We start from the raw sequence: 11,376 nt of genomic DNA on the forward strand, positions 1-11,376 counted from the left end.
AGAATGTTCTCTGCAGGTGCCTTGGGCCAACCTAGACACAAGGCAGCACTGAAGACATGGGCAAGACCATTCCCCGGTGCCTGCAGCAGTTGGACTTCCGCAAAAGCTTTGTGGGCCTAGCTACAGGCGCCGGGGCCATATACCTGCTGTACAAGGCCATCAGGGCTGGCATAAAATGTCAACCGCCTCTCTGCTCCAACTCGCCTATCTGCATCGCCCGTGAGTGTCCGGTCCCTGGGGAGAGGGCTCTGCCCCAGGAGGCACCTGCTCCCAAGGCCTCCTCTGGGGGAACGCCCAAAGGTGACTCCTCTCTCCCTTCTTTCCTCAGCCTGCCTCAGTTTCCCTCCCTCTCACTAGTGCCTGAGGCAAGGCTCTGCTATAGAGGACAGTTTGGGGGTTCCCTGGATAGCAGAGCTCATGGAGCAGGACCCCAGGAGTCATCCACCCCAGCTGTCTCTGTTCTATGTGGAATCAAGAGATTTATCTATCTTGCTTTCCCCCAGGAACTGGAGACATTGAGGGAAAGAAAAGTTGGGAGGACTTTTTGCCTTAAGCTTCCTACTCAGTCGTAGGGTATTTAAAATCCTATTTTATGGGCTGGAGAGAGATGGCTTAGCGGTTGAGAGCACTGACTGCTCTTCCAGAGGACCTGGGCTCAACTCCCAACACCCATGGCAAAACACCAGTGTATATAAAATCAAAATAAATGAATTTTAAAAACTCTAATTTTATGTGTTGGGTATTTTCCCTGTGTGTGTATATATATGTGCACCACTTTGGTGCAATGCCCACAGAGTTCACAAGAGGGAGTCGGGTTGCCAGACTGACGTGACAGACGGTTGTGAGCCGCCATGCGAGTGCCGGGAATAGACCCTGGGTCCTCTGGAAGAGCCGCCAACCAGTGTCCTTAGCGACCAGGCCATCTCTTTAGTCCCCATTGGGCACTTTTGTGCCATCAGGGAAAGGGTCACTTGAGATTGCTGGTTGTCCTCTGCCGGGGTATCCGGTGAGAGCGAAACCCTGCCTGTTACTGCTGTGCGCCAGGAAAGCTGTGGTTGTGAACCGACAATTGAGCGAGGGGGAGGGTGACGGACGGCCCAGCGTCGGTCGTGGTCCTTGGTGCAGGTGTCTACTCTGTGCAGCTAGTGCGAGCGGCCGGACACAACAGAAGCCTTCGTCTTAGGAAGACCTTTGCTCCCAGCCCCCTCCTCGCTCTCCCCCACCTCCCAGCCCCTCGCTTCCGCCAGTTCTAAGTCCATTCCCTGAACTGTGGGGTCTGGGTGCCTTCTAGGCCTGGCCATCGAGAGAGAGCGCCACGGGCGGAACTCGGGTGAGATCCGAAGGCTCCTGAACTCTCTAGAGTGCAAGCAGGACGAGTATGCCAAGAGTATGATCCTGCACAGCATCACCCGCTGCGTGTACTTGTTGGAGGCTGAGGTGAGGAGAGGCGGGGGCGGGGAGGGGGCTGGTTGGCCTGGGCCCTGGCTTACAGCTCACCCCCAACCCCAGGACGGCCCGGGCAGCATCCTCAGACTGTCCCTCTGTCTGGTGGCAGCAGGGGGAGGTCTCAGAGGCGGGGGACAGCGGGGCTGGGGCACCTGCTTCTCCTGTTTCTCTTCGAACACTCTAGGCCTCGGCTTGTACTATCGATGATATCAGCTTGATAGGTGAAATGCTGGATGACAAGGACAACAGTGTCAAAATCCAAGCCCTGAATGCCCTTAAAGCGTTCTCTGGCATCAGGAAATTCAGGTTCAAGATCCAGGTAAGCCTGGGCAGGGGTCGCTAGACGTCCCCAGGGTCTGGGTCCTTCGATTTGTACAGGGTGAATGGCTGTGTCATGTCCTGTAAGTTTGTTGGAATCTGAGTTTCTTTTTTTTTTTTTTGTTTTTGTTTTTGTTTTTCAAGACAGGGTTTCTCTGTATTGTTTTGGAGACTGTCCTGGAACTCGCTCTGTAGACCAGGCTGGCCTTGAACTCACAGAGATCCGCCTGCCTCTGCCTCCCGAGTGCTGGGATTAAAGGCGTGCACCACCAATGCCCGGCTTTGAATCCTGAGTTTCTAACCCAGAAATAAGTGAGGAGATCACAGACCACGCTCATCCCCACACATCTGGATGGCACTAGACTCCCAAAGAACAGAGAGTCCTCAGAGTCTCAGACACCAGCACATAACACACAGTTCGAGTTACTAACCTACGGCTTGGTTTCTCCCGCACTCCCCAGAGGAGGAGTGACAATGCCAGCAGCCCCCAACTCTGCCACCCCACCCCGGTGGAGCATGGAGTGGGACTGAAAATTCCTGTCCCCTAATCCTGGCTTAGTCTTTTTGGTGACCTAAGGGCTCACCACAAGGATGCTACAAAATGTTTAAGAAGCAAAGGCAGCTGCAGACTTAACTAGCTCATCTGGGGGAGACCTGGCCTCACAAGCAAGAGACACCCTGGCTTTGACGGCCCTCTCCCTGCACCATGGAAGCCAGGTGAGGTTCACACACCTGTACTCCCAGCATTTTGGAGGTGGAGGCAGGAGAATCAGGAGTTGAAGGCCATCCCTGACTCGGGAAAAAATTAAAAAAGTAAAATCTAAAATATAAGGTCTTTGACCCCAAATTGCTTTCTAGCAAAATACTTCTTTCTCACCAGTTAAAAATAGCTAAGGGGCTGAAAGACTAAATGCGCTGGCCTGAGTTTGACTCCTAGAAACCAGTGGATGGAGAGAACTGACCCCCAAAATTGTTCTCTGGTCTCCGCATGCATGGTATAGCACACGTGTACCCCAAGTCTCTCTCTCTCTCTCTCTCTCTCTCTCTCTCTCTCTCTCTCTCTCTCTCTCTCTCTCACACACACACACACACATGCTGGCTACTTTCGAAACAGGGTTTCTCTGTGTAGTCCTGGCTGTCCTGGAACTCACTCTGTAGACCAGGCTGGCCTCGAACTCAACAGAGATCCAACTGCCTCTACTTCCTGAGTGCTGGGATTAAAGGCATGTGCCACCACCGTCCTGCTTAAAACATATAAGAAAGAATAACAATTCAAACAAAACCCAGGGCAAGATGGTTCAGTGGGTAAGAGGCTTGCCTCTAACCCTGACCACCTGAGCTCCGTTCCCAGCCACCATGTGGTGGAAGGAGCGAACCCAACTTCCACAAGTTGCCCTCCGACCCCCACATGTACACATGCAGGCAGCACGTTCCCCAGACACGGCAGGCCCCAAGAGCAGGCCGCCTCCACACGAGCTACCCTCCGGAAGGGCTGTGGCCTCACATCTGATGCCTCGGGTGCACTCTGTGTGGCCAGGCAGGCAGTGGGTAGTGTGCTGTGTCTGAAGCTCTGTGTCCACAGGGAGGTTGTGGGTTAGTGACCTGTGCTTCCTGGGGACGACACCTGACAACCTGAGGGAGGAAAGGTCTACTTTGGTTCACTTGTTTCAGGGGGCTCCGGGCCATTGTGGTGGGAGCAGCACGGTGGAGCCCCTCAGCTTGTGGCTGTGGTGGAGTGTGTGACACAGGCTGTGCTCAGCACATAAAATGAGGGGGAGAGAGACAGAAATAGAGAGAGACAGAGGGACAGATCTAGCCTCTAAACCCCACCCATAGTGACCCAGGGCAGCCAACTGGGTCCTGCCTCCCAAATGGTTCTAGATCTTGCCAAACCTCTGCCTGTGGAGAACATTTTATATTCTGTTTTAAAAATTATGTGTATGTGTATGTGTGGGGGTATGTACACGTAGGTGCAGTGACCTTGGAGGCCAGAAGAGGGAGACACAGTCCCCTGAAGCTGGACTGGGAGGTGTCTCTGAGACACCTCACTGATGCTGGGAACTGAACTTGGGTCCTCTGTGAGAACAGCAAGGGCTCTTAACCTCTAACCACGTCTTCATAAAATTCCTCCCCTGCCCCCAAGTTTCATAGTCGTGTCCTATGCATTAACGAGTGCATTTGGTCCGTCTCTTGACATCTCTCACGTCTGGACGGTTCCCCTGGTGACTGCAGGTTAACTCTCCTGAGACTCGGCATACTCTTAAAGAACCCCTGTAAAATCATAAAGACACTCCCAGCACAGAACCCCAGAGAGAACACTGCCATTCCAAAAGGGAGGAGGGGGGGATAAGAGTGGAGAAAGGAGGGGTGGGAGCAGAGCCCGGCTGAGCAGACACTAAATCCTGCAGCTCCATGCCTGGCAGCTGACGCCGTGTGACACGGAGTATCACAGAGCTTGCGTGTGTAATCCCGCCGCTGAGGTCTTACGCTTGCAGCCTCTCTCTTGGGCTGGCACGCTGTTAACACTGACAGCTGTCCTCAGCAGACACCCCGCGTTCCCAGCACCCCTTATCTTGGAGTCTCCTTTGCAGTGTAGCTTCCCCACCACAGCCTTAAGCATAACGCTCTCGGGGGCTTTGGGAAGGGAGCACGGCTCTGTGACACTGCCTGGCGGCTTCTGTGCTTTGGGTTTCTTGTCTGCCTTGGGTTTCTCTGCTCTCTGGAATCTTGGTGGAAGCGGCTATGACTTCATAAATTTTTTTAAAATGTTGTTTACTAAGTCTGTATGCAGTGTTCTGCCTGTACTGCCACAAGAGGGCGCCAGATCTCATTATAGATGGTTGTGAGCCACCATGTGGTTGCTGGGAATTGAACTCAGGACCTCTGGAAGAACAGTCACTGCTCTTAACCTCTGAGCCATCTCTCCTGCCCCTGACTCCATGTTTGTCCTGTGCATGCCTGCGAAGCCAGCCCACGATTATGATGCTAAGTGTTGTTGCCCGCGTGGGGAGTGGCTGGGCCACGGTGCACCACAGCCACGGTGGCCTTTGAGTTCCCAGGGCAGCCGAACACTTTTCTAGGTGGCCCTTTGACAGCAGGGCACTCCAGTGGCCCTCTGTTTTGAAAGGAAAGTCTTGCTAGTGAATCTGCACTTTCATGCCCTGGAGTGAGATTTCATCTCAAATGTTTAGAAATCACCTTTTCCTATCGTCTCATACAAAGTGCTCACCATTTCTTTAACGGGGTCAATCTCTTTACCAAGTACAGTCACTTTTTCTGCAATTTTAAATGCACTCCTCTTATGCCTGCGCAGATTACATGTACTCAGATCCTTCTGCTCTGCTCTTTCTTCCCAATCTTCACTGAGTCTGGCTAAGGGTGGTTAACAATAACCACACCACAGCCTGAATGTTGTGCTGTCTTTAAAATTGTTCCACCAAATCAGTAGGCCTATTGCTTTTAAAATTCAACCTCACTCAAAATTTCAAGGCACAGGAAAAATCTCGACAAAATCTTCATGAAACATGGGTGACCTGTGCTCCAATTCTTAGCCCGCTCCTCCTTCCCATCTGAACCCTCACAGACGTAGTCTGTACTGTTTGGTGTCTTAATCAGTGTTCTGTACTCTCAACAGCCCCCCAAATCACCCATGAATCTCCACTTCCAGTGTTCTGTGTCTAGCCTGTGTCTCCAAGCTTTTCCAAATTCCTCTGCAAACGGGTTCCAAAGGCCTAAGAACTACACTAGGGAGAGTATAGGCATCCAGCAACGTTGACAAGCGTTTAGCAGGAGCCCCAGCCCTGGTTTCCCGTGTGAGTTCACTCTGCAGCATTGCCGTCCCGGGGTGACAGAAACACCTACAGGAGGCAATGTCTATCTTGGCTCGTGGTGGTTTCAGTTTGTCACAGTAGGGGAGGCACGACAGCGGCTTGGCCCGTGGTGGTGAGAGCCTGTGGTATGGGGGTACAGGCCACAGACCCCCGGGAAGCAGAGAAAGACACAGGAACCAGAAGATCTAACTTTCAAAGGCCCACCTCTCCCAGCCCACGTCCACCAGCCAGGCCCCTCCTCTCTTGTTCTACAGCCTCCCAAATGGTGCCACCAACGGGGACCAGGGTTCCCAAACATGAGCAGGGGAGGGGCGTTCTGGTTTCAAACCAGACGTACATATGTGGGCTGTTTTCTTCTGTGGTTTGCTTTCACACGCGCCCCAAACATGGAAAAGACCAGGGTTTATTTATCCTTTGCTGGACGTTTCGCTTCCTCTTTTTGATAGCGGCCAATATACAGTGGTCTGTCCTGCGGTCACCTCACTGTGTGCCCGTGGCTGGACATTTGCTCTTTCCCTGATAATTCCTGCACCTCCCCATGCCGTCAGAAAGCTGTGCACACCTCCACGCAGCCCCGGGAGTGAGTGTTACTGTAGCCCTGCCTGCAGGAGAGGGAAGGCTTGGTCCGAGGTGGTACCCAGCTTTTCCACAAGCGTTAACCCAGCGTACAGTGCCATCAGGCCTGTGAGACTGTCCTGACTGAGGATTGGGGTGGGTGCCCAGCCCACTGTGTGTGACACTATGTCTGTCACTGTCATAGGCAGGTGGGCCTGGGTTCTGTAAGAACCAGTGAGTGATTAGAAAGCAACATTCCTCCATGGTTCTTAAAAACAAAAACAAAAACAAAAAAAACACTTACTTTATATGTGTGAGTATTTTGCCCACATGTGTGTATGAGTGATACTCAGAGACCGTAAGGGGGGAGGGCAGATCCTGGAGTTACTGGTGGTTGTGAGCCACCATGTGGGTGCTGGGAACTGATCCTGGGTCCTCTACAAGAGCAGCCGGTGCTCTTAACTGCCGAGCCGTCTCTCCAGCCCTCCTCCCTAGTTCTTTCTCCAGGTTTGTACCCTGCCTTCACTTGTGACCCGGAGCTATAAACCAAATCAACTGTTTCCTCCTCCACGTTCTTTCAACCAGGATGTTAGTCACAGCCCCCCCACACACACACACAGAGAGAGAGAGAGAGAGAGAGAGAGAGAGAGAGAGAGAGAGAGAGAGAGAGAGAGAGAGAGAGAGCAAACCAGAACTGTTTCTTACATGAGAAAATGGTTTTGAAACAAAAGTTTGGGCTGAGATATCATGGTGTATTTCTGTAACCCTAGTATTCAGGAGACTGAGGTCAGAGGATCATGAGTTTGAGGCCGGCTTGGAGTTCTAGGGTGAGACTGTTTTGAAAAGAGTTTTTCCTGATGTCTTCACTGGCCACTGCCTCCCAGTGCCTCAGCTCTCTCTTGCCTGAAGCCCTGGTCCTCCCAGATCACCCGCACGCAGCTTCCAGGAGAGAGACAGGGGCGCCACCCTACAGAGTTCACTTCCGCTGGGAGCTGCGGTCTTGCCGGCTGCACACCCCTCAGTTGTGAGGGCTGAGCCCTTTCCGTTTAGAAATGCTCTCCTGGCCCCTGCAGCCTGGGGAGGGGATCCCCTGCTTCCTCATGGCCAGCCGCTAGAAGGCCCCTAACCCATCTAACTCAATCACATCACCCGCTTGCCCTTCTTGGAAACGTTGAGCATGAAGTGGGCCATGCCATGCCTCCTTGCCCCAACCCCAGGCGTTTATAATTTTGTGTGCATTGGTGTTTCGCCAGCATGTGTGTCTGTGTGAGAGTGTCGGGTCCCCAAGAACTGGAGTTACAGACAGTTAGGAGCCATCTCGATGCTAGGACTCGAACCCAGGACCTTTGAAAGGGGTGTCAGTGTTCTTAACGGCCGAGTCACGTCTCCAGCCCACCCCAGCCATTTGAAAGGAAGCTTCAGACCCTCTCTCCCTGTCCCCACACCTGGCCTTCCTTCTTTGAGGCCCTGCCCCAGATGCTCGCTCGCCCCCAACTCCCAGGAGGCTGTGCAGTGGGCAGGAAATCCCTGCTTTCACGGGAACTCTGCCTCACTGCTGTAATGTCTCAAACCTCAAAACTCAAGGTCCCTCCATCCACTTGGCCATTGCGCCCTAACTTTGGGCCCTGGATAGAGAAGGAAGGACGCTGGTCCTTGAGGGATACACATCCTACCAGGGCGAGTCAGGTGACACGCAGTCAGATACACAGTGCCTCTGATGTGACTGATGACTTGTGGGGGAAATAAAGAAGGGTGAAGCAGCTTTAACCCCAGCACTCGGGAGGCAGAGGCAGGTGGATCTCTGTGAGTTCAAGGCCAGCCTGGTCTATAGAGTGAGTTCCAGGACAGCCAGGGCTACACTGTGAGATTCTGTCGAAAGAGGGGGAGGGGAAAGAGAGGGGGGGGAGAGAGAGAGAGAATTGGAGAATGATGCAAGTTGGGGCTTGGGGAGGAAGTGGGGTTAGCGGGTGGGCTGGTGACCTTACCCACCGGTGAGGCAGAGGAGAGGGGGTCGGGCAGAAGGTTTGGGAAGACAGAGAGAGAAAGCGCAGCAAGCAGAAAAACCCATGTGAAGTGGGCGTGGCTAACCGAGGCCCCTGACACTTGGGGTTCAAGGCAGAAAGCATTACCTGCTGGGTCCTGGGTGGGTCAGTGAAGGGCGACTTGGAGCGCAGTGTGTCGGGGAGGTCACCATACGAGGGCAGACCTGTCTCTCCACCCCAGGAACACTCCATCAAGGTGCTGGAGCTCATCTCTACCGACTGGGACACGGAGCTGCATGTGGCTGGCCTTCGCCTCCTCAACAACCTCCCGCTCCCCGACTACGTGCACCCGCAGCTCAGGCGGGTGATGCCCGCCTTGATGGAGATCATGCAGTCAGACTGTAACCTGGCACAGGTGCCTGCCCATCAGGGCCGCGGCTCCACCCCCCGGCAGTCCGGGAGCAGCAACTAGGGGAAGAGCAGAGGTTCAAGCGGCGGTTGCGGAAGCCTAGACCCACCCACCCTCTCCTGCTGTTCCTTCAGGTGCAAGCCGTCCGCCTGCTGAGTTACCTGGCGCAGAAGAACGACCTTCTCTATGACATTCTCAACTGTCAGGTGAAAAAAGACGGAGGGAGGGCCGAAGGGATCGGCAAGATTGCGTTCACTGGATACACTTCTTTTTTTAATTACTTTTTAAGGTGCATGGGTGTTTGCATGTGTGTCTGTGTGCGGTGCCTGTGGAGGCCAGGAGAGGGCAGCAGAGCCCCTGGAATTGGAGCGACTGAGGGTTTGTGAGCCACCCATGTGGGTGCTGCGGATCCTCTGCAAGAGCAGTCAGAGCCCTCAGCCGCTAAGCCACCTCTCCAGCCTCACACATGGAGGCTTAAAATTAGTCTCAGGGGACTCACTCGCCCCTGCGCTCTAACCACGGTCTCCGGGAAAAGATAATGAGAGGGAAACGGAAACGTGGGGCTCCGGAGAGCGGAGCCCGCGGGAAGCCAAGGATGAGGCTTTTAGAACGGTCGGGAGCGCGCTCATGCGTTCTCTCGCACCCCACCGCAGGTGCATCCCACCTTCCTGAACCTCCTCCAGACCTCGCAGCCAGGAAATCTGCTCTTCGAGGTGCTGGTCTTTGCTGAGCGGCTGAGCGAGGGCCGCAAGGCCACCCACTACCGAGCCGTGAAGTGGCATTACAACGAGCAGTCCCTGCACGAAGCCCTCTTTGGGGACGAGTCCCGCCTGGCAGATCGGCTGCTTTCCCTGGTCATCCACCCCGAGGAGGAAGTCCAGATCCAAGCCTGCAAAGTCATAGTCAGCTTGCAATGTCCCCAGGACTTGGGGTGCCGGCCCTCAGCCTGCCGTCCCAGCCATTCCTACTTTAAAAACGGGGAGTAACGAACGTTAAAAAGAACCAATAAATGCGTACGGGAGGAAAGCGTGAGGCTTCTGGAAGCACAAATCTGTCCGTTGTGTCCCAGGGCCTGGGCTGAGGCGCCGTTCATCACGACCTCCGCCTAGGCCATGGCACAGCGTGGGCGAGTCTCCCAAACACATCCCTCCTTCTGTTGCTGCTCTTCAAATCTGATTTTCTTTTCCATTTTTTGTGTGTGGGATGTGTGTGTGTGTTTCCATGTTTGTGCATGTGTGTGTGCATGCGTGTTATGTGTGTGCGTGTGCTTGTGCACACGTACATGCTTGCGCATGTGGAGGCCCACACTTGATGTCAGGCTTAGCCGCCTCCACCTTACTCCCCGAGGCAGGCGGGGTGTCTCAGCCAAACCCTCTCACTAAGATGCCGCCTCGCGGGCCGCTTCATTCTGCCTTCGAGGCTGCAGGGACAGGCGGCCACTCTGTCCATCTGGCATCCTCGTGTGTTCTGAGGAGTATGAACTCCAGTTCTCATGTCTGCACGGCAAGTACTTGATCCCCCACGTCATCTCTAGATGACTTTTAAAACCTGACTGTGAAGCCCATCCTCTCCTAGGAGGACATAGGTGCTGTGTGTGTGTGTGTGTGTGTGTGTGTGTGTGTATGTCTGTGTGCATGTATGTCTGTGTGCATGTATGTGTATGTCTGTGTGCATGTATGTGTCTCTGTGTGTTTGTCTCTGTAAGTGTGTGTGTGTGTGTCTGTCTGTTATAATGGAAGTACAGGTGCTGGGAACCCGGGTCCTCTGGTACCAAGTGCTGCTGTCGCTGAGCCATCTCTCCAGCCCTCCATCTATGGTGGAAGACTGTCCCCCAGTCCCTCCTGTTGGGAATGGTGTGGACTTTTAGGGGGCGGGCCCTTGTGGGAGGTGCCCCTGTGAGGCTGTGGGCGGGCTCTTTCTGACCTCTGGTGGTGATACCTCTGCTGGTTCACGAGCTCCTGCTGTGACACCGCCATCCACCCCAGGCCTTACCAGAGGCTGCATCCGTGGACCTTGCCTCACCCTGGATTAGAACCTTCACAATGATGGCTTAAAGCCAGGTGTGGTGCAGCCTGGCTTTAATCCCAGCACTGGGGAAGCAGAGGCAGGCTGCTGTGCGTGTCCTACACTGCACGTTCTCACTTATTTTGTTGGTCTGTTCTTCTAGAGAACCCGAATGCAACTCCCTACAATCAAGCTACTTTTGCGCTTTCATTTTGTGTATGTTTGCATGTGTGTGTGTGTGCACCCGTGCCATGCCACAGCACGGATAAGTCAGAGGACAACTTTCCAGAGGAGAGTTAGCTCTCTCCTTCCACCATGTGGATCCCCGGATTGAACTCGGGTTGCTGGGCGTGGCAGCAAACACCTTTACCTGCTGAACCATCTTGCTGGCCCAGGCACGTTCGTACACCGTGTGCCTCTTCAAGTCCTGGCTGGAGGAAGAGCCACAGCTTGCTCAGAGACTCCCACTGGAGAGCTGAGGAAAACCCCCGCGTGTCCTTGAGTGGCAAACAGGGAAAGGGACTGTGCCTGTGTCACCTGCCTCTCAAAGTTGCCACCAGAAACGATGTCATGCTCACACATCAGCGGCCACAGCGGGGCTGTGGAGGAGGCACTGAAAATATTTGGTGACAACATCAAGGGACAGAGATGACAGACAGACTAGGTAAGAGTGCTGGGTTCAAAACCTAGTCCTGTCACCTATTAGCTGTGTGACCTGGGGTGAGGTATGACCCTGTGTGAGCCTCAGTCTCCTTGTCTATAAGATAAACAGAAAAAATAGCACTTAGGGCCTCTTGGGACTGTGATACATTAGAGGAGCTGTACTGTGATG

At 54.0% G+C, this 11,376-nt stretch overlaps 1 protein-coding gene across 2 annotated transcripts; it reads left to right on the forward strand.

Annotated features, from left to right (window-relative positions):
- Armc12 (armadillo repeat containing 12) lies at positions 1-9,566 on the forward strand. Of its 2 annotated transcripts, none has more exons than XM_021235847.2 (6): positions 1-300; positions 1,292-1,437; positions 1,631-1,765; positions 8,373-8,546; positions 8,675-8,746; positions 9,194-9,566. In XM_021235847.2, the coding sequence occupies exons 1-6, from the start codon at positions 57-59 to the stop codon at positions 9,524-9,526; spliced, it is 1,104 nt and encodes a 367-aa protein (XP_021091506.1). In that variant the 5' UTR covers positions 1-56; the 3' UTR covers positions 9,527-9,566. The 2 variants fall into 2 exon arrangements, with proteins under 2 accessions (XP_021091506.1, XP_040588395.1); XM_040732461.1 differs by having other exon boundaries at positions 1-219.
- Positions 9,567-11,376: the final 1,810 nt, after the last annotated feature.

The sequence above is a fragment of the Mesocricetus auratus genome, unplaced genomic scaffold (assembly GCF_017639785.1).
Source record: "Mesocricetus auratus isolate SY011 unplaced genomic scaffold, BCM_Maur_2.0 Super-Scaffold_100027, whole genome shotgun sequence".
Taxonomy (NCBI): Eukaryota; Metazoa; Chordata; class Mammalia; order Rodentia; family Cricetidae; genus Mesocricetus; species Mesocricetus auratus.

What these genes read in the sequence shown, in the direction of transcription:
- Armc12 (XM_021235847.2), top strand. Translation starts at nt 57, where the DNA reads ATGGGCAAGACCATTCCCCGGTGCCTGCAGCAGTTGGACTTCCGCAAA. An exon ending in CTCTGGGGGAACGCCCAAAG is followed by an intron (nt 301 to 1,291) that starts GTGACTCCTCTC and finishes GGTGCCTTCTAG; the next exon opens with GCCTGGCCATCGAGAGAGAG. An exon ending in CAGACTGTAACCTGGCACAG is followed by an intron (nt 8,547 to 8,674) that starts GTGCCTGCCCAT and finishes CTGTTCCTTCAG; the next exon opens with GTGCAAGCCGTCCGCCTGCT.